This window comes from Chaetodon trifascialis, chromosome 23 (assembly GCF_039877785.1).
Source record: "Chaetodon trifascialis isolate fChaTrf1 chromosome 23, fChaTrf1.hap1, whole genome shotgun sequence".
NCBI classification, from domain to species: domain Eukaryota; kingdom Metazoa; phylum Chordata; class Actinopteri; order Chaetodontiformes; family Chaetodontidae; genus Chaetodon; species Chaetodon trifascialis.
In genome coordinates this window covers 3,830,005-3,853,025 of record NC_092078.1, presented here as the reverse complement: position 1 = coordinate 3,853,025, position 23,021 = coordinate 3,830,005, and the positions used below count along the sequence as shown (strand labels likewise).

Below are 23,021 nucleotides of genomic sequence, written 5' to 3'. Positions count from 1 at the left end.
TAACTTTTGGTTTTGACAACAAGCACAGTCTCCTTTGCAGTTTGCTTTCAAATGTTTGTGTTTTAACATTTTTGACTTCTGTAAAATGCCAGAATTTATGCACATTTGTACCATTTTTAAAGGGACACACGCAGAAAACAACGTCTTTAAGTCGGTTCGGACTTCCAAACTGTCACACTACGTTCACGTCTTCGTCTATCTCGTCCTTTCGTTCCTTATTAAAGCATTTCTGAACAGCGAACTCTGACACCTGCTTACATACGCCTCGTAATATCAGCCACCAATCACGCGCTGGCAGATCGTCTCTGGCTTGAGTGTTTCTCCTGCAGCTGCAGCTACGTAATGTTTTTCACTCCACAACGTTAAAGTGGAGCCCTCGGTAAAGCCGAGCGATGCTAACGGTGTGCTAACAGTCAGCTGCCAGTCAATGGCTCAGGATGTTAAATACAAAGAGACTCAGATGGCAGTTTGAGACGGATTCATCTCCTCTGTATCTAAACTTCTGATTTAACGTTGACTCATCCTGTTTGAAGAATTTAGGATTTTCTAAAGTCGTTTAACAAATGAAAATGAGCAACAGTAACAGCTACTTCAATAAGACTCTCCCATCGTTGTAAATTCAAACCCTTTGAGGTTGATTTTGGAAATTTTAAGACTAACAATACATTAATTTAAAATAATTTGTGGCAGTCGAACCATAAACACATTTTGTCAGCTGCTTAAGAACTGTACTGCCGAAACGTTTGTAGTAGCTAGCTCTTTAACAAAGTAAAACAGCTGTTTTCATTATCACTTTTTCACAAATAAATATTGTTTGCAGTGATGGAGCGAAACATCGCAGCCTCTTATTGGAGGAGCGAGACTCTTTTTTTGCCGGACAAATAAATCACATACATTACTGAGGTAAAAGATGCTTTCAGACAAGTTTTAACTGCTGTGGCGAAGAGAAACATTTTGAAGCCTGTACTCGTTCTAACCTCTGTGTCGTTTTCGTTTTACACACAAACCAACCAAATGAAGGCTTGTTGGTTTCATATTGTTTAAGTTTAAGCACTGCCAAGCTCCACCCGACTGGGCTGTCCCAGATTAACAAGCAAGCTCACCTCGTCACTCTGCAGCAGATGGAGGGCGGGTGGAAACGTGCTGATGTTCTCCGGTGGTTGAGCGTCTCGGCGGCAGGCCAGTATTATCTGAATGTTAAAATGTACAGTAACATTAAAATAGGGCTGCTTAACCTGTAAAACATCATGTGGAGTTTGGCTCAATAATCTCGAGTTTGCTCCTGCTAAGACGAGTAAAGCACTTTTAACATCATCACCTTGTGACAAAAATGCTTTATTCTGAAAGTCCTCACTTCCATTCAAGTCATTCAAGTACTGGAGGTCAGAGCGACGTGGAGTTCGGATATCTTGCGGTTTGCTGGCAGCGTTTTCACGCCACAAAGTGATCTATGACGTGAGCTCGTATCTGATTGGCTACTGTCCTGTGCAGCCCCACACAGGGATAAATTTGGCTTTAACACAGCCGTAGCCCTGATCCAGGACCAGGTCTTGTCATGAATCCTAGCCTTGCTTTGCTGTTCACTGACAGTTCAGTCGCTGAACGGCTCGTTAACTTTGTTTTGTGAAGAATCTTTAAGCCGTCAGCTAATAAACATGCAAAGAAACGACATTAAGCGGACAAAATTTAGAATTTACAATTTAGAATTTGTGGACCCGAGCTGGGTGACGTTAGCACACTGCCAGCAAGCCGAGCCATATCCAAACTCTTGGCATGTCCTCTGTCATATTTAGCCATTAAAACCTGTTATTATAACCACAGACGTGCGAGTAGAAGTTCATTCACTCAGTCAAAACGTCGTGAACGACTGACGGAAAGGAAACGACTTCAGATGACGGGTCACAAACGCTCCCCTTCACTCACCAAGACTTGAACTGTTTCCTCTCCCTGTCCGTGCTGCTCTAAAACTCAACTAATCTTCACGAAAGGGAACTGAATCTGTTGGGGGGCGTTGAGCCGGTTCGTTTCCATCAGTTCCACAAGTTTTGAAAGTCAGAAGACGTAGGTTATGGTCGCAAAGGAGTAGAAAGGCACAGGACACTGTAGACTCCTGTAAGAGTCACGTTCAATGGCGTGTTCCCGTTTTAAGCTCTGAGTATAAATGAAGAGAAAAAAAAGCACAAAATCACATTATTGTGTTGATAAAAGTCCACAGATTGAGTTTGGAGGTTCTGATTCTTTTAAAAATCTCATTTCATGGAAATAATTAGTCCCCAACAATGTAAATGTCATCATCAACAAGACTGGTCAAAAGGCTCTTTTTTATTTAAATACTATTAATATTATTATTCTGAGTGTTTATGTTATCTTCTTTTTCTTAGACGTTTCACTCTTCTTTTGATATATTTCACTAATTTGAATTTGGTCTACCGCTCTTGTGTAGGCAGCTTTGGATATTTGAAGATTACTTTGGTCTCATTGGGGAGTGTGTGTCGAGAGATGCCGACGTGTACATAAATACAGATGTTATTATTGGAATATAAGTATCGCTTGAAGTAATCAGCAGAAAATGTTAGCTGACGTTAGATCCCGAAATATTTTTGTTCCGATAATGAATCGATGCGCCTGGGCTTTAAAAAGTTCCACCAATCCGGCGTCCCAGGCAGCCGAAAACCAACCAAAGCTCACGTTATCTGACCAGCCACAATATAATTCTGATTATTATAATAAACAAACATAAAACTGTCAGATTTCATGAAGTTGTCCGAACAAGAAACTGCTGTGCAGAGAATAACTGACTGAACTGTTCTGTGTGTTGCTGTTTTAAAGGAAAAATCCACTTTCAGCCACGAGAACAACTTTTTCTTTTTGTCTGGCAGTTGGTTTTATAATTTGGTGTTTTTCATGTTAATAACTGCTCAGATGAGTCAGAGACATTTGGCTGATGATCGTAACGTTGAAGAGCACGAAAAGACGACCAAGGTGCACATATTAACCATTAACTGGCTGTTCATTAGCATTCATGCTAGCATCTTATTGGCTGTTTATTAGTCATTATCTAATGTATTAATGGATTATTTTGAGGGTTATTAAGATCATATTTCATGAACAACAGCTTCCTTACTTAATATTAGAGGTTATTGCAGGAAAGCTGGTGCTATGCTGGTAATATGCATGCTAATGAGCAGCTAGTTCATGGAGAACATGTGAACCTTAAATACTCAGCTTAAATACTTCAACCTACTCATGCAAATGCTCAGTGTTGTGATTATTTACCCAATCAGTGTTTACAGCACTGTTGATTTTATCATTTAAAATACAACGTCGTCTGCAAAGAATATGAGCGCCTTTCGGGAGCTTAAGTTTTACAACATTACCTCTTTTCTGAGGGTTTATGGGAAATAACTCATCAAATATCAAAAGCTGGCGTCTGCTGGTGGATTTTTCCTTTAACAGCATTAGTTGTTCTGTCCTCTGAAATGTCCCTCCAGGGCTTCAGTCGTCCACATCACTCCCACTTTTTCAGACTCACCAAGAATGTAAATGTTTTGAAGCCGGTGTGTGACGGGCAAACGGTGACTGAATGTGTCATTAACACTCCGATATCGTACGTTGCAACCAGTGTGCAGAGCGACAGCAGCCTCACGGACACGAACGAATCATTAACGATGCCCGAGGCGACAGATTGCCTTCAGGAAACATTCGAACTCTTTCATTTGTGTCTCTGAAATTCAACTTTAGGAATGTAAATTCTGTTTTTACACATTGATTTGCATCAAATTGTCCATTATGGAGAAAAGAGGAAGAGTTGGCAGTAAAGATGGAGGCGGCTGAGTCTCTGAAAGGTTCGCCTTTCAGTGCTTTGACCTGGTTTTTGTGGATGACGTTTTACTGGCGAATCCGCCTCCGGTCGGTCGTTCTGTGGGAGCTGCTGCCGCTGCACAAGCTGCTGTCTGAAGTTCACGTAGATGCAGCCAAGTTTGGGGATGACGGCGTCCAAACTGTTTGAAATAAAACACAAACTGGTTTTGAATATGGAATAATCCACCGTCTCCTGTCTTTTCTGGGCTAACAGTTCAGTCTGTGGTGAAACCAAACTGCCTCCAAAGAGCAGGTTTATGTCATTTGTCAGCCAAATGGAGTCACGAGTTGACAAGATCTGACGAGCCAAGAATCCATGCAGTCATTTCAGACCAATCAGCATCCTGTGATTAAATACTGACAGCTGTGGGCGGGGCTTAGATGTGATGACGGCTCAAAACAACAACAAGCTAACACGAGGTTAGCGTTAGCTGCTGGAACATCAGATGTTTCAGTGACTGAAGAGCAAAGAACATCACGGAAGGCTTGTCTCCATGGAAACAACCTTTACTCTTCCACAGTTCTTTGACCTGATTGGCTGATGTTAGCCTGTGACAGATGGTTCATCCAATCACCTGCCACAGATCTTTTGAGACCGCCTGCAGTTTCCTGAACAGTTTCCAAGAATGACTTCCAGATGGTTCAGGGGAACAAACCGTCTGGGAAGTTTTATCAGCCAATCAGAGTCCAGCTTTGTGACTGTGCTTCATGCTATTTATGTTATTCTATATTTTAATCCAAACTGCAGTTTGAGTATCAGTGCTGATATTACAGTATGTGATATTCTCAGGAAGCCTGCAGGTATTTTAACTGCAGTGTGACTGTTTGAAATATGAGGTTTTGAAAACAAAGAAACAGAATTAATACAGCGATGAAAGTATAAGAGGAAAACATTTGCTTTGAGGACAGAACGTTCTGTTTGGGCAGATTGCTTTCCATCTCCTAATTATCAGTTTTCACATTTTTGGGGGGAAAAACTCTTTTTTTTTTTTAATTCATGTTTTGATTAACAAGTGAAAATTTGTTATTATGATATTGAGCCAAAGGACGCTAGAAGAGAGACGAGGCAGCGAAGGACGGCGATTTTTAACGAGCATTCATGTTTTGGCATCATTATTTCTGTGTTAATGGGTTGATTTCAGTGTTCTTTATATCATATGTTTGTGTGTTTTTGGGTGAAGGAGCCCTGAAACTAAACCTGCATCAGTTGAACAGACATGAAGAAACGTTCGACGTCCTGTTTGTTGTTTTCCAAAATGAACGTTTGCATGTTTGTTTCATTATTTCTGCTAAATCTGAGAGCAGTTAGCAGTAATTTATAGCAGAAATGTGGAACCTGATTCATTTTAAGGCAATTTAGATGAATCTGAGGGGTCATCATAAAGTATGAACTGATATATAATGACAAAAAAAAAAAAGAAATTTGCTTAATTTTAAGGCTTTGAGTTATCAGACGAGTTATCAGATTAATCTGGCGGGTCAGAACAGGAAACACATTGTAAGATGCAAGAACAAAGAAAAAAAAAATCACTGCTAACAACTAAATAAGTGACGCCGTGATGGGGCCTCTCTCTGCTTCACTTTAAGGGCATGAAAAGGTCCTGAGGCACAGCTCTGAGCGAGCAGACACAGTATTAACTCACCAAAGAAGAAGAACTCGGCTCTGATGTCGTTTCCACTCCTGAAAGGTGACAGATGTAAAACGTTACGATCACATCATCAGAGGCTGCTGAAGAAGTTTAGAGACTGACTGCAGCAGTGAGCTCATCTTCCCTCTGAGGTGTTTTGTTTTTGTCTTCTGACTCACCTGATTACTCCTCAGATGCTTGAAGACTCCCCCTGAAACCAGCTGGTGACTCAGAGCACATTCAATAAGCAGCAGCAGCGACACACGAGCAGTCTGACGTTTAATTCAGTTCAGGTCTCGACGGATTTTACAACCATATAGAAAAATGCATCACTGACAAAAAACACACATCTCGTTTTCCCTACGAGGAAGACGAACGAGGACACGTCCACCTGCTGAGGTGAAGGACGGACTCTGTACAACATGTGGTGAAGAAATACAACGTCAGGGTCAGAAACAAGGATTTCTACTACAGAGAGGCCAGAAACACACAAACATGGACAGTTTCTAGGATTCTGGCTTCATTCCCAAAGCTAATACATTTATGTTTGATGTTAAAGGAGATGCTGGGAAAAGCAGTGAGCTGATGTGGTGAGTGTCGCCCTCCTGTGGTTGAAGGGAGGTAATGCACCCTGTGATGACGCCGCTGTGATGTTAAATCAGAGGTCAGAGTGCTGCTGAAATCAGACTTTTCAGGCAAACAGCTGATTCAGCTCAAAAGATCAAACAAGGTTGGAAAGAGAAGGTTTTCCTGCTCATAGACCAATGAACGAAATTAGGAAAAAAGCTGAGATTTAAGGCTCATTCTTGACCTTTATGACAGCCGCGGCGTCCGTTTGGCTGGTGGCGTCTCAGTTTGGAGTTCGTGATTGTGGAATTTGACATTTTCTGAACAGTTTTAACATTTTTTCTCTTCCTCTGAAGAAGTTCTGCTGCAGAAAATTAACATTTCTTTTTCCTTTTCTGATGACTTTTATAGTCAGTGGTCAATATCAGCCTTTCATTTCACTAAAACAAACCTAAAAATGACGACGCTGCGACTTTTGTTGTGGTGGGATGTTGTCAATAATACTGAGTTCTGAACTCACAGCATATTTATTATATGAGGGTTTATTTACCTCGAGCAGAAGGATGGGAGGCGTCCATGTTTGTTTGTGTTAAATCACATATATAAAAACAGGAAAACTCCGGCTGTGATTATGACTTGGACGCGACATTGAGGCCATTTACAAGATGGAAAAAGCTCCCTACAGAAATCTGAGGTGAGGAGGGGTTGGAAGCAGACGGGGCGTCATTTTAAATGAACCTCTGATGTTAAAAAACATTTTAATCTTTTGACCTGAAAATCAGATCCTTTGTTTGCTGGATTAAAGCCTCTCCATCGTTCTGACCTGCTGAACATCTGCGTGTTTGAGCGACTGGTTTTCTATTCCAGCTGTTTGGAGGCGAGAGCTCGTTAAATGCTGTTGGATGATCCTCGCTGTGATCTGTCCTGATAAGAACTCTGACGGCAGGAACGAACCGCACTCATACGTCTCGTTAGCAGTCTGGAGGCGTCGCTAACTGACAGATAAACTCCAGATAAACAGACGTTATGTGAAAATGTCACCTCACTGTTAAAACCAGGCATCGTGAAACTGGACAAAGAGCACTGGAGCTAATTCTGGGAGGAGAGGCAGGTCCAGCCCGACTCTCCGGTGGTCTAAAGAAACCTTCATGCTTCAGAGGATCCAGCTCTGTTTACCTGTGGAGTGATCCAAACAGGTGCTTTTGGAGCATTCTTTCAAACGTGTCGCTGCATCAGATTCAGAGTCAGCAGATATTTACAGGAATCAGTAAAGCTGATGAGGTGTTTCGTTCTAGCTCAATGTTGGGCTGCTGCTCGTGGAGGTGCAGCTAAGGTGTAGCTCACTGCAGGATAACAACACAAAGCAAAGGTGCGGTGTCCTGTTAGTGGAGTCCATGCAGCTACAGTTAGTCATGCAGTTCTAGGTAGTAAAGACGAGCGCCGAGCGTGTAAAATCACATTATGTACATCACAGTCACGACTGCGTCCACTTCCAGAGAGCCTTCAGTCTCTTCTTCTTCATTCACCGACATCTGAAAAGTCGACATCAATCCAAACTGTCTTTGAAAAACTTTGTTCATGTTCTTCTTCGTGCTTTCCGCATCCCCGCTTCACATCCATACACAAGCTGCGTTCCAGAGCTGCAGGAAAAGTGGGAAATTCAGACTTCCTCAAAGTCAGAAGCTTGGTTGGAAATTTAGGATTCAGGATTTTTCCTCTGAGCTCGTTCAAGAGACTCAGCTGTTGACTTCAAACCGGACTCTAACGCTCTTTGACTAGCTGCTCCGGGGATTTTTCACCCACACGCTCTTTCCCTTCTTGTTCCTCCTCTTCTCGCCCTTCATCATACCATCGTCTCTGAGCCCGACCCTTTCCCGGTGAAGAAGTCCCAGAAGTTAGCGGCCGGTGACGGTTTGCTCTCCTCCTGCGGCGTCTGCCTCACCCAGATGCTGCTCTCCGTGGAGCCGCTCAGGCTGGAGCAGCTGCCGCCGCCGCCGCCACCGCCGCCGCCACCCAGCGTGAAGCCCAGTGCCGAGCCCAGCGCAGCCCTGCGGTCCTGGCCGTCAGGGTCCTGAGCGTGGGGTCTGGAGGTGGAGGGCTGGGCCAGGCTGAGCAGGTTGTGGTGGGAGTGGAACTGACGCATGTGGCGGATGGATTTACCTGGAGGAGCCTCACCTGGAGGATTCAGACAGGAAAAAGTTCAACAGGTGAAGAAAATCTGTTCAAATGGGAGAAAATGAGCCACAAACTCAAACTAAAACTGAAAAACCCTTTAAAAACAACCTGTTTGGTTAAATGAAGTTCAACAAACTTCTAGAAATCTCTTTCTATATCAACATCTAAGAGTTAAAACAGCAACAAATGTTCTGACTCTTTTCATTTTCACTGTTCAAGCCTCTGCGACGTTCCCTCTGTCACAGCTAGGTGGAGCTGTGGCCTCATTTATCACCAAACACACTCCTGTTCAGAGCCTTCAGACAGTTTGAGGAGTTTAAAAATTAATTAAGGTGATGAGCAGAAAAACCAAAGCAGCTAAAAATGTTTTACTTAATTGGATTTTTCATAATCAGATGTTAAGTTAAATGCTGTTAAACTTGATCTAAATGGAGCAAAATCAACCAATTCAGCCAATTCAATTTGTTTTTAGAGAAATATTAAGCATCGTGTTTTCATTTCCCCTCTTAAAGGTATGAGGTTTTCCTGGTGAAAGTTAAGAGAAATCAGCCTTTAAAGAACACATGATGTGTAAGTTTAGATGTGAAAACGCGCTCGGTGTCGTAAACACGGCGTCGACCCGCCGAGATCATGTGACAGGAAGCCGCCAGTCGAGTACCGTATCTGTTCTCCTGCCGCTTCCTGTTCTGGTTCAGCTTGAGCACGTTGAGGAACACCTCGCTGGTCAGGCTGCCCTCGCCGCCGCTGCCGTCGGGCGGGAAAAGGGGCGACGGCGGCTCCAATGGGGACAGACTCCCGCTGGACGCTCCCACGGAGTCCAGAGATGCCCCCGTGTCCCGACGGCCCCCCGACTCGCCGCCGCTCTCCACCGTCAGGTGACTGCCGCTGCGGAGGAAGTGAGAGTCAAGGCTAGACTCGTGGCACTCTGAGGACCTGATTGGTAGACTGGTTGTCGTGGTTACCTGAGCTTCCTGCGCAGCAGGTAGTCAATGATGTCGGGGTCCGTCTGGATCAGGCTCATCAGGACCTCCTGCTGCAGCTCCGCAGAGACCTGTGAACAGCAGAGGTGCATGAGAGCACGCCGAGCTCACGTTCTCTGAGAGGCTGCAGGTCTGAAGTGGACCCCGGTCTGAAGTGGACTCAAAGCTTCTGGTTTAATGGAAGCTACAAACTAAACCCACAGAGGTGCAGCCTCAAAGCCTCATGAAACCAGAACTATCTGCAGGACCAGAATGCCATAAACGGGGTGGGCTCAGCCTCTGAACCGGGTCCTGCTGAACCCGATCACGTGACCGTACCATGAAGAGCCTCCGGTGGTTCTGGATGAGCACCAGCGTCACATTGATGATGGCCGTGCTGTCCTCGATCCCCAAGGCGTAGATGTGAGGGCTGGCGTCTCCTCCTCGCTCCCTCTGCAGCAGGTTGGGCCCGAAGATCACCGCCAGGTTGGCCGCCGTCATCTTGTTGCCGGGAATCTGGATGAAGAGGAGGAGGAGGAGGAGGAAGAAAGAGAGTGTGTGAATGGAGCTTTCTGGGTAAACTGCGGAGCTGGAGGCAGGTTTCTCTCCTCGGCTCACCTCCTCGTCGTTCGTTCCTATGCTGTCCTGGGCGAAGCTCTGCACGGTGTGCAACAGGCTGAGGAGGCGCAGCAGCGTGTCACAGTTACAGGGAGGGAGCAGGTAGAGGAGGTGCTGCAGGTACTGAAGCTGGTCTGCTCCCCTCAGCACTGCAGGAGGCGCAGAGAGGAGGAGGCGTTACTGTTACTGCTGCGTAGTCTGTGTGCGTGCACGTGTGTGTGTGTGTGTGTGTGCGTGCTCACGGTTGGCGTGCAGGAAGGCGGGGTAGAGCTCGCGGGGCAGCAGAGGGTCGGGCATGTCCCTGAGGAACTCTTTAAGCAGCGCCGCCACGTCATGGACGCTGTGCTCCTCGTCCAGCTGGACGTCCACCCCCACGTCGAAGTCCTCCCGCAGCTGAGGAGCGAACACGCACACGCACCCAAAAAACCAAAAACACACACACACACACACAACACACACACACACACACACACACACACACACACACACACACACACACACACACACACACACACACACACACAGAGGTCAAACAGGAGTCACTGTCCCCTGATGGACACGATTCCTCCAAAACAGGATGTCACACATCACCAGCTTCTCACTGGAGGATTATTTTTATATTTTTATATCCAGCGTAGAGTGAATCTTCAGACCCTCCCCGGCCAGTGAAACCACGTATCTCCACCTTTCCTGACAGGATGAAGTGTTTCTTCACGTCTTGAGAAACTTCTCCTCCTCCTCCTCCTTCAGCTCAACAAACTCTTTAACAATCCTCTCAGATCAGCTGAGAGCATCGTCACAAAGCTGAAAACAGCCTGTTTTTCTGAGCTCGGCACGCTTTTTGGAGATACGTGGTTCTCACAGGACGTGCACGTTAATGCAGCAGTGATATTAATACACAAACAGCAGAAAAAAACACTGACAGGGAACATTTTACTACAGCATGAGTACTTTTACTTCATAACTTTGCTGATAATACTTGCATACTTGTACTTCAGTCAGGTCTTGGATGTGGTATTAGTACCTTCCTCCACTGATCCCGAGACACTTTATTCAGCTGTAGATGTGTGTGTGTGCGTGCGTGCGTGCGTGTGAATGTCCTCACCTGTCTCACTCTCTTCTTGGAGCTGCCGACTCGGAAAATCCCCACAGTCTGAAGACCTGAGGACAGACGAGAGTCTCATCAAGTCTCGTTTCCTGACGTGGACACCGAGGCGTCCGTCTCAAGTTTAACTTAAACTCTCCACGCTAACCCAGTTTGTCTCATCTGGGGACAAACCCGTCCCGTGTCTCACCGTGGGACTCGATGTGAGCGCAGCACCTCTCCAGCACGCGGGGCACCTGCCTGTAGATGGGGTTGAGGCTGAGCTTGGTCTGGGTCCTCCCCTCCGAGCCGCCGCCGTCTCCTCCTCCTCTGCCGCCCGCCGACTTCTTCAGCTCCAGCTCGGCCGGGTGAGAGAGCTGCAGCGCCTCCAGCAGGCGGGACTGACTGTCCACGAGGTCGGAGATGGAGTCCACCGACAGACCACCCTGCAGGGGAGAAGACGGAAAGAAGGTTCTTACGTCACGAGGAGACGAGTAGACACATCCAAGAAACATCTGAGACGCTGCAGACAAACACCACGGAGACATAAATCAGATGTCCGGGACCTGCAAACAGTTTGTGGAGGGATGTCCAACAGAGAGGACATTTATTTCATCTGCAGTATGAGTACTTTAGGACACACGCTCCTGAGACATCATTATTAGTCCATTCTGCATGTCAGCAGCGTGCGTGCGCTCAGTGGACCTGAAGTCCTCTTTCAACAGAAACAACAAACAGCTTCCAAACTGAAGGATTCTCTGCTTTTCTTTGGATTTTGGACTGCTGGTCTTTTTTTTTTTTTTACTATTTCCTGACATTTTCTGGACCAATCAGCAGTGAAAATAACTGCTGTCACAGAAGTTAAGAGCACGACAAATCAAGCAGAATCGAGCGAGGCTGGAACTTTCTCTCTATAAACAAAGACATTTCCAACGTGGCTTCGCTCGCCATTTTTGTCATTTTCCAGTGTGCGATTAGTGTGTAGTGTGCGCACAGCTTATCCTGAAGCCCTCATCAATCTCCGTCCTGGTCCCAGTGCAGGAGGTCTGGCCAGAGAATCCGACCTTTCCTCCTGCCGTGTCTCTGTCGCTGCACAGGACACAACGCCACGACACCGAGGCCTCATTCGTCACGCTGAGTGTGTGTGTGTGTGCGCGTGTGTGTGTGTAAACAGCGAGCTGCTACAGTCCAGGCAGCTGGAGGAGGGCGAGTCAGGGTCCCGTTTAACTGGAGACGGATGGAAAAGTTTTCTTTTCCTCTTTTTAGCAAACAAACACTTCTGCTGTCTGTAAGGGCTGATGGGAAATGATCAACATAAATAAAGCAGAAGTGGGATTTTTCATTGGAATTACGCACAAAGATCGGACTTCTGTGCGGCCACGTCAGCGCCCCCGTGAGGCTGGACTGGAGCGCAGCAGTGCTTTGAGCTAAATGCTGATATCACCTGCTGACAGACGGCATTCAATAACTGTCAGGCTGCTGCAGAAAACCTCTTTTGGATCACTTTTCTCTGCTAAAGGAGCAGAACTTTCTAATTTTAGTGTCTAACTGCACCTTCTTCTTTGCATCTTCACTCCATCAGCTGAGAATAAACCGAGCTAACTGCCCGCTGAACACTTCCCCTGCAGGGTGCAGTCACAGTAAACAGAGCATTTGTCATGTTGCTGAACCAGCGCTGATTACAGTCAGTCACCTTCTCCTCTGATTGCATGTAATCAGTGATTACACACATCTGGCTGCCTGCAGAATCATCTGCAGCGGCCAATAAATCACACCAGTGACGAAAAGATGAGGGAATTAACGGATGACTCCACTCAGCATCACATGACCTGCAGCGACTTCGACCATGAACCCCAAAAACTGCACGAATCACTGGAAACAATCCCCCCAACAAGCGAACTGCTTCAAGTGTTAGCTCAAAGCGTCGGAGCTGCTGAGCTCGAGGGAGGACGTGAAGTGTTTCTGCTGCACTGACGTCAACAGCAACTCTTTTCATCGAGCAAAAACACCAAAACTGGTTCAGGCGGCCGGCTGTAAACAGAACGTCCGGGGCTCGGACTGCAGCTCCACCTGCTCTGTGAACTTGTGACATAAATAAATGAAGAAATAATGAATGAATGATGAAGATGATCGCTGCTTGCAGCCGGTCAGCACGCTGTTATTTCACCAGTGTGTGTGTTTACTGCAGCTTCAGGCTCCATGACCGTCCTCTGAGGCTGTGATGATACTCGTTACAGGCTCAGCATAACCACTGTTTCCAGATCAGCGTGGGGAGGATTACTGGGTGTGACGGCTTGGAGCAGAGAACACACACACGACGACACACGTACAGAAAAGCAAACGCACACACGGCTCCGACGTGGCGTTTTCCTACGAACGCGACAAGTGGAGGAATTCAGAGTGAAAATGTTTACAGCTGCAGATGCAGTCAGAGATTAGCGAGCTGCGCTGTGGAGGTGTCATTGCAGGACACACACACACGCACGCACGCACGCACGCACGCACGCACGCACGCACGCACGCACGCACGCACGCACGCACGCTCCAGCCTTGCAGAAACAAACACCAGCTCGCCAGTTTGTTCCCTGGAATTAGATTCAAATCTCTCTGAAAACACACACACACGCCAGCACACACAAACAAACACACACACACACTTGATTAAATGTGGAATTTCGTAAAAAAAACGGGAACTCAAAGCTGCTCCGTCGCAGCATCAATATCCGCCGTGAACACGTACGTATCTGCGTCCTGTCGTCTGTGACACACATCGCGTCACCCTGAAATCCTCAGAAAAACACAGCTTTGAGACAAAGTCGCTGCGGCAGTCTCACCCTCCTCTGTCCTCGGCCGCTGTTGTCCAGAAATGTAGGTGACAGCGGTTTGCTCTGGCTCTCGAAAACGGGCGCCGGCGCCACCGAGTTGGCGGACGGCGAGCCGGGACCTCCGCCCGTGATGGACGAGGAGCTGACCAGCGGCTTGTTCCCGTTGAAGAACTGCCTCTTCTCGGCCCTGAAGCGCAGGATGCTGGCCTCCAGGTCCAGGCAGTCCCGCCTGCTCTCCTTCAGGGCGTCCTGCCGCCGCTTGTAGGCCCGGTCGTTGGCGATGACCTGGGAGAGGGGGATGCCGAACGCCATGGGGGTCGATTCTGAGGGAGGAGAGGATGGGACAGGAGTTAACTCATGGCTTCTCTTTGGAAAAGACAAACGAAAAGCATGCAGCTGCTGATCATCCAGGAGTGAACATTAGCTCGTCCTGTGACAGAAACACGACTTTAAATGACCGTCAGCGTTTCTTTGTGTCTGCTGGGGTTCGCAAAGGCGACTGACGTCTTAACAAGGTGCTCGTGAGTCAATGCTCCCTTTCAAAATGTTCCAAAGTGGTCAAAACACATTCAGCTCATGCAGCTTTAACAGGCCGAGCTGTTCGACAACATCCCAGAGGAGTCAGACACAGAGGTCAGATCAGAAAGTTCACCATAATAAACAGGACGCTTCGCTTCGACCTGAGGACCAGCAGGAGAAAAACAATGAAAACTAAACACTCAAAAACCCGTTTCCTACACTACAGGCAGAGAAACCTGTGATGGACTTCACTGTCGAGGCTAAAATGTGCAGAGAGCGACAGTCTCAGTGTGACCAGTTAAACACTGGACGACGTGTTTCTAATAACAGTTTTGATTTAGAAACTGTTTGACATCGTCCACGGCAGACAACAGGGACGTCTTGTTTTAGTAAACTCAGTCCAGAGAGTCATTACTGCAAACCTTTGCCTGATACGGTCTGCAAATCCCTCCAGAAATTCACTCATTTGGTGTCATTAAAACCTTTTCTCTGCAGAGAGGCGACGACTGCTTTTCCCTCTGAGCCGAATCTCTACGAGGACGTTTGAAAGCCGAGCGAAAAGTGGAGTCCTGAGCCTTGTTTTGTTTACAGAGCACATTCCTCTCAGCTGATCCCATCTGGACTCCAAACAGGAAGATGATCCGACTTTCACCATCAGGGCAAGACTCGAGCGACAAAGCAACAATCAAACAGTCTGAGCAGCCGCGAAACGTTAGCTTCTGGATAGCACGAATAAAAAGGCTGCGATGCAACATCTGACATTCATACTGATGGACGCTTCTGTCCTTGAGTGTTTCTACTCATATATTTAGACCTTTGTTATGTGTGTAAAGCACTGGTTCGTGTGTTTTACGTTCGGGAATCAGCTGAGCCGAACAACAAACGAAACCTCCCACGCTCACAGCCGGACGACTTTCTATTTATTTCATGTCATGTTTGACAACTTTAAACTTTGAGCCAACTCTTGCTCCCTTAGCCGCTCTGTTTTAACGTCATGAGGAGGAGCTCCAGCACAGAAGTCGCCCTCTCAGCTCCCGTCGTGTTGTTTCATCGTGTCACCTTCTGTTTTGTGAGTTCAACAAATAGAGTAAAGACAGATGCAAATGTACTGATGCATGAACGTGCAGCCTTGTTCATTGGTGAGGGATTACAGGTTCAAGTAGACAAGTAGTGTAAGAATAGACAGAATGGATGGAGAGAGAGGATCAACAGGTGATCCTGTTAGAGCAGCCGCAGCCACAAACCAGACATCACACTCAGACCGATACAGGCTTACAGCCGGCGTTACGGGCCGCGAGGCCGCTGCCGTCGTCGCACGGGTTTCGCGGTCAGCCACTCGGAGGAAAGCGCGAATCCTTCGCCGTGCTGCAGCACACGAGCACACGCTGCAATCTGAAGATCCAGAAGAGAGGTGAATTCAGGGCAGTAAGAGCAGCGACAAGAGAAACAAAGGCCGAGCTTAAAGAGCGAGAAGGAAAGAATCAGTCGGAGAGTCGGTTCGATGTTTATCTTCAAGGAATCTGGATGCTTTGAGCGCGAGAACACGACACGGTCTGCACAAGATGATTCAACTTTGTTTGAAATATTAAGATACAAAGTCATAATTTTGACTTTCTATGGCACATTTATAAGTCAAGTAAAATTAAGAGATGTCAAAATGTCGAAGTACTTTGATTAAATTGGTTAAATGACCACCCTTTGCCAAACAGTCTTAATGCCAGACTACAGATTATGTTCAACGACACTGTTTGTAAAGTTAGATCAGACTTGACTGATCCCACACCAGGGAAATTAAGTAAGTGCAGCAGTTTGCACCCTCAGAAGTACTTTCAGCGTCCTACAGGTGCCGACTGTCTGCCTGCAATGAGGACATCTTCTGCAAAAACCGACATTTAAACCAGCGCTAAAAACCGGCCCTGCTGTTCTTCTTCTGGGCTGTACGAGCTGCACGCTACATCGACTGTCCACAGTCTTTAAACACATAAAGACGTTCAGTATCACAAAGATACCCAAACTGCTCTGCTCTGGACTGGACTGGACTGGACAGCCCTGGCTCGGTCTCCGTTAATGAACTCAAAAGTGAACGCTTTATTGTCTGGCGACTTTCCCCCATAAGCTTCTTACCCTGCACAGGGTTCACGTTTAAACTGAACCCGCCCCAATTAGAAGATGACCTTTAAATTGTCCAACAAAGCCTGGGTCAACGTGGCCCTCTGTGAAACCACAAATGAGTCTTATTGACTGCAACGTCAGCAGCTCTCCGACCTCTAAATGACCCCGAGAAGTCAACACAGCTAACAGGCAGTTTATCACCATCCTTGATAGAGCAATATCCCCTTCCCAAACATCTTGAGACTCTTAATTATAGGGTAATTATATTATTCATTGCTGTATGAGTAATTGACCATTCACTGAACCTCAAACGCTGCCTATGATGATGAACAGTTCATGCAAATTCAAGAGATTTAAGAAAAATGTGATGATTTATAGACGATGCTTAAACCCAGCTTGCTCAATCACGTTGTCCCTGGGTTCAGTTTGACATCAAGAAAGCTTCGTGTAACATCTCATGGCCTCTTTTTAGTCTCGCCTTTGGGAGCTCAGCGACAGAATCCGGCTAAATGACGTGTCGTCAGGGAGGATGTTTGCCAGTTTGCGGTCCTGAACCCACAGCGTCCAGCTGAAGGACGACTGATACATCCTGCCGAGCCCGAGCGCAAAGTGACCGCTTCACTCCACAGCGCCTAAAATACCCAGAGTGCACTGGTGTTGGGAAGGCGCTCGCCCTGCATGTGTCGTTCACATGCACGAAACAGGAAACGCAGAGCAGCTTAATTGGGGCTGCGTCTATGCACGGACGGCCACATTCGCAGAATCCCTGAACGCTGGGTTGTTTGAATGAAGACACATGGACAGCTGACACACCCACACGTGTCACACTTGGTAAGAAAAGTCCTGAGCAGGTCAAACAGCCGCAGCACGCTGGCACGACGCCACGTGAAGCCTTGAAGGGACGGGACTGATTCAGCTGGAAATAACTCTCAGGTTGTTAGAGTTTATTCAGCGCGTACGCAGTACCCTGAACGCATCATTCACAGGATGATCAACAGGGAGAACAGGCTGCCATTGCATTTCTCTGCATATTATGATGTAAAATGATGGAATGAGAGCCAAAGCTATGAAATGGTTTGCAGGTTTTCCTTTCAGGGTTTCGGTCATCTCAGCACCAAATCTCAGTCCACGATTTACATCTACTGGCGTCTACCTTCACTCTGCAACTCAATTTCAAATGTTCTGCCCTCTTGTTTTGAGGCGGATCTGACCAGGCCTCCTCCACGTGTGCCGACATCAGATCAGGCGCCAGGCTCTCAGATAAGCTCCTTGACAGGTGCCTCGTTGGCCAAGCGCCAGTTAGCATTAGCTTGTTGCTGGCCTGACGAAGGGATACAAGCAGAGATTTGACGAGTTGATGGCTAATGTGCGCAACAGATGTGAAGCTATACGTGGTCGTTGGTAATGGCAGATATCGTACGACACAGTGGCTCATAAACAGGCTAAAGGTCGGCAGAGAATGATATCAAAAGCTACTCTTTAGCTACTGTCAGCTGCTAGCTGTTTGCTAGCTAACAACAGAAATCAGCTCTCTTAATCCAGGTTAGAAAAGCTGTTTGAATCACACAGGTTACCATAATAATGGTCATTCACTACGTTAGCTACTTTATGTTTTACGCTTATTTCTGCTTTAGTAGCTACGCAAACGTCCTGACTCTAATAGCCTGTTAGCCCTTGTGTCTGATACAGGCAACCTCTCGTCAAAAGTGGACGATTTTTCCTGAATCTAACCAAGTAGCTTTGATGGCTAAAGCTAACCAAACTGCAGCCATTCCCCACATGTTGGAGAAGCTTTCTGGCAGTAAGGCTTTGTGTGTCACCGGGATGTGAACGTGTTGGACCAGCTGCTCAGAGCATCCAGCGCTGCCTCGGATGGCTTTACCGTGGAGTCAGTCGAAAACCTGGTCCGTCTCATATAGACGGGTACCTTGTGGGTCTGGGGAGGGGGGCTTGACAAAGCGTTGGTATCTGACGGCCTGAGAAAGAGGCCGGGCTGCTAATTCCTCTGGTCAAAACACAGATAAGCTTGTTGAGATCTCGCAGTGGTTGCTGGAGCCTTGGACCATTTCCTGCAGCGGAAACGGGCCAATCTTGATATTTGTTGTCAACTATCAGGACAAGGATTTGTGAACTGTAGTAATTGTTTCAGCGTGTTGTAGGCTATAAGATGAAAAATGTTTGCTTTTGGGGCTGCTCTTCAGGAATTTCCCATTGGGTAACTAACAGCCACATTTACCTCCAATCAGCATCAATGGCTGTTTGTACACTGAGTACCAGCAGGACGGACGCCTTGTCTTGACACTGATTGAAAGATGTTTTCCTCACTCGCCTCACCACCCTGCATAACCCGGTGCATTTCAAACAAACACCAGGTCTGCCAACAAGGTCTCCGTCCATTGAAAAGACGTTGTCTATTAATGAGTCTCACGCAGAGCTCTTGACGGGCCTGTTCGATCAGTAAGCCTGGGCTTATTCCTCGGCCCTGACGTCTGTTGGCAGGAACAGCCCGGCTGCCCCCTCCGTGCTGCTGCCTCCTGACATTTGGCCACGTTTCCTGGCATCCAGTGGCAAGCTGTTTGCACTGGAGGCGTTCAAAGTATTTGCTTGTTTAAAGTTAACAGTTGAGGATTTAATAGTTGGCTGTGGCAGTTTGGAAGCGCTGGACGACAGCAGCAAAGCTGATGGGACATTTAGACCAGTGAGGGGTCCAAGGCCGCACTGATAGAGTTATAATGAAAGGTGAATAAAGTCTGTAGGTTATATTCTATGAATAAACACAAATTACACCTAGTGACTGTTTTAAGGCTGATTTTTTTTTCTTTCAGAGGTGCCAGATTTTCCAGTAATACATGTACTTTAAATCTGTTTGTGTGTGTACAGATGATGTACATATTTGATTGTATACAACTCATAAATATGCATATGTATCAGCATATATATAGACTTTGTTCTAGTACTTCTTTGGAATATTTTTTCTTCACTTTCATTGTTTAAATTCTTCAAGAAATGTCATGAAACACGAGGTCCTTGTTACCCAAGACATTTTTGTTTTTTTAGTCAGATATTGTTCTCAGTCTGTATGTTTTCTAAAAGCTTTAAATAAAGGGATGTCATATTTCTCAACCAAATTTTATGAGAATAGACCTTTATAAGTGCATTTGGATATGACATTCCTGTAAGGTAATAATATATTTATGCAATCGAATGAGTGCATAAAATATAAGAATTCATAAATCTAGAAAAAGGAAATTTGCTCGAGGTTTGTGAAACCTTGAAACTTGAAAATTTAGCAAGATTTACATATGACTCTGATAATATTTTACTTGGTTTTGTACTGAAGGTTTTTGGCTCCATAGGGGTTGTGGAGCATTGGGGGGGATTAAACTCATGACCTCTTTTTCGACCACTGTGGGAAAAAAAAAACTCTCACTCGTAACAGCCAGCATTCCTCATTTCTGAACAAAAGTCATTCCTGTGCTACTCTTGTGCAGTTAGCGTTTCTCTGATGAGACACATCCCCCAGGACATGTCCCCCTGGACACGTCCCACTGGAGTCAACGGTAAAACAAACACTGAACCCCAGACAGGAAGTCAGCTGTGTGTCTGACTGGTTAATGCCTCATTGTTCAGGATTTTCACTACTTTCCGTCTTTATTATTTCTGGTCCTCGGGTCGTCGTCTGTTACTGGAAGACTGCAGGAGACAGATTTAGATTTAGATTTCTCCTTCACCACCTCAGCAGCTGGATGATAGTACTGGTCCTCCGGGGGGCTGAGCTGAGTGACTTCACAAACCTTTATATCTAACAGAGGATGTTTAAGCTTTTCCTAAAAATACTGTCTGGAGAGAGCAGGGCGGAGGCAAAAAAGAGACATAAACAAATACTGGAGGTGGATTGATGGTCGAACAGGGTCTGAAACACACTTTTTAACATCACAATGGTGGGGGGCTTTTTCCAAAACAGACTACTCACTCAGTCACACCTAATTTAAACAGCAGTTTGCCATTTGTGCGCAAATAGCAAACTGCACAACCATTTTTGGGTGTAGGACCAAATGCAACACCATGAAGAGACCCTCCCAACCCAAAAGCAGGACACGAAACAAAGCTTGCAAATCACCCTTTTCCTTCAGACATGCTGGGACGACGCAGTACGACCGAGTTTGATTAGTTTGGTCAACGCAGCCTTCGAGTGCAGAACAGCTTTAGTCTTCTGTGGTCGAACAAATCGAACTTCATTAAGCACATCTTACCTTCATTCTGCTACAGACTGAACTGCCACCAATCCAAAACCTGCTGGTCAATTACGCAAAGATTTTGCACACTGACAGATTCCAAATCGTCACCATTTGGGAAATAAATGCTGCAGAAAATATTAGCCTGGACCTTATCTGTTTACCTGAAATAAAAAACAAATAAAAAACAAGAACTTTAAATTGAACTTGATGGTTTTTCCATCATTCTTTAACCTGTAGTGAGGAACGTCTGTCTCCCCCTTCTGGCAGGGGGAGTAATCACACAAACCATAGGCTTGGGCTCCAGCGTGCTCCTCATGGCTGCTCCTTCCTTCAGGTGTGGTCAGCAAACCAATCATTGCTGGCTGATGCACCAATAACGGTGCGCCAGTGCGGGAACGTCACCACAGACACCAGATTCAAACACAACATCGCGACAAAATGCACTAATTTGGCAACATTCGTTTACATGTAAAAGTCCCACATCGCAGCTTTGACAGCTGGCGAGCAACATAAAAACTGTCTTTATATTCCTATTTTTCTAAAAGTAACTCAGAGCAAACCACTTTGTAATCCTGTTGCCTGTAATCTGCTACCTGCTGACCTCTGAAGGCCACACAGGCATGGCTTCATAGTAGGGGAGCAGCGCTGTGCCAAGTCCCAATGTTCTGTGTTTTGATTAGCAGGGTTAGCTTCAGCTAAGTCCCTGTGTGTAAGAGGCTGGAGGCAGGATTTACAGTCCTGCACACAGCCTGGGAATGTGTGCTGTGTGCGCGCCGTGTGTGTGTGTGTATTGGCTCGTATCTTGCGCTGCTGTGATAATCACCTGAGAATAGAGAACATCTCTTTATGAGGGGTTGGGGTCACATTGGCAGCTGAGTGGCTACATGGCTTAGAGGAAGAAGAGGAGGGAGGTAAAGAAAGCAGAGGAGGGAGATGAACGTAAAGGAGGCGAGCTAAAGAGGGGAAATTAAAAGAAGAGGAGTCCAACCAGTGAATAAACACAGCTCCGGGGCCGGAGGCAGCGATCACCAGTACGACGGCCCTGTTTACCAGAGACCGTGTTGGTGTTTAACACTGACGCTAAAAACCAAAGTTTGGTTTGTCAGTAGATCCCCTGAATCTCACACACTGCACCTTTAAATAAAAGATCTGAATTCTTCCACCGCTGGCAAGAGAGTTCACGGCTTCGCTGCTAATATAAATGATAAAAGAGTCTGCCGCTGTGCTTGGTGACATCAGAGATTTATGTTAATACCTTCACTTCGTCTAAGATTTAAAACTGCATTACGACACAAGACAAGACCTCAGTGCTGAAGCAGAACTCTTTAAAGCCTTTAAAATCTCAGCTGACCTTGTGCTTCGGACCCAAAACCAACCTCAAAATGATCAGATTACCAAAAACCAAGTGACACACAGCGACTCCAGAGGCCTTCAGGGACCCTGAGGAGTGCTGGAGAGGAAAGTGTTACTTCCTGTAATGAGGCCACTGGTGACGGAGATGTGTTTTTACACGAAAGGGTGACCGCGGGAGAGCACGCTGAGGGCGTTCGCATTCATTCATTATTAAGTTTATGGTTCGCACGAATGGAGCAGAGACAATGAAACACAGGCCTGAGTCATTGAACGCACCGTGAGTCAGCCGGCAGCCCTGAGACACTTACGCTTTATAAACACAGTGTTTCAAGTGTGTAAGTCCATTAGCGGTAAAAGCCGCTGGACGTCAACGGGGGCAACGCCGCTTTAATGGACAGAGGGGACATTGTGTGTCGTAATGTTTACTGCAGCAGACAGGACAGAGTCTGCGGGTCATGCGGGGACTCTGTGGGAAAACACTTATGAAAGGAGACAAACCGAGGCCGCAGACGGTTTCATGTTCAACCACATGTGACTGCGTCAGTGCGACGAACTCACCTCGCTCTTTCTTTTCCTTTGAAAAGGAGTCAAACTTCCTGCGCAGGGATTTTCTCCGTTTGCGTATTTCTGTGGGGGAAAACACAAAGAAATGGCTGCCATGAATAAACCGTCATGTGTGAGTGTGTGCAGTTTGTTAAGATGCTCCAGTAAACAGTAACGAAGGCTCCTTTTATCAGCCCGATATCACTTAAGAGACTCAATCATCTCAGACACACACCCTCAATACAAACCCACCCTCATTACGACCTTTTTCCCTTTCCTCTCCTCTGCTTATTATCTTTTCCTCCTGAGTGCTTGTCCCTCTTCCTCAGTCCTCAGAATAGAGCATTTCAGGCCGAGACCTCGTTGTTTGTTTGAACAGCCCTTTGCTTAATGGCTGCACAGGCCCAGGCATGAAAGACAAAAGGAAACAGTCTGTTTGGTTTTACATGGACACGATAAATAATGAGAAGTCGCAGTCAAAACTGATTTTCAAACCTGTTATTCTGATTTTTTGTGGTGAAAGAAGAAAAAAAGATGCT

The 23,021-nt window shown here is 46.4% G+C and overlaps 1 protein-coding gene across 2 annotated transcripts in view; it reads right to left on the bottom strand.

Annotated features, from left to right (window-relative positions):
- Positions 1-5,755: 5,755 nt before the first annotated feature.
- Positions 5,756-23,021, bottom strand: part of arhgap36 (Rho GTPase activating protein 36) — a 48,207-nt gene continuing 30,941 nt past the window's right edge. For both annotated transcript variants that reach the window (XM_070993063.1, XM_070993064.1), the window contains exons 3-12: positions 22,498-22,566; positions 13,727-14,040; positions 11,104-11,338; positions 10,914-10,969; positions 10,051-10,201; positions 9,809-9,957; positions 9,530-9,706; positions 9,194-9,282; positions 8,890-9,116; positions 5,756-8,231 (exon numbers count right to left, since the gene is read on the bottom strand). In XM_070993063.1, the coding sequence (XP_070849164.1) occupies positions 7,900-8,231; positions 8,890-9,116; positions 9,194-9,282; positions 9,530-9,706; positions 9,809-9,957; positions 10,051-10,201; positions 10,914-10,969; positions 11,104-11,338; positions 13,727-14,040; positions 22,498-22,566 (1,799 nt within the window). In that variant the 3' untranslated portion in view covers positions 5,756-7,899. The remainder of the gene's footprint in view (positions 8,232-8,889; positions 9,117-9,193; positions 9,283-9,529; positions 9,707-9,808; positions 9,958-10,050; positions 10,202-10,913; positions 10,970-11,103; positions 11,339-13,726; positions 14,041-22,497; positions 22,567-23,021) is intronic.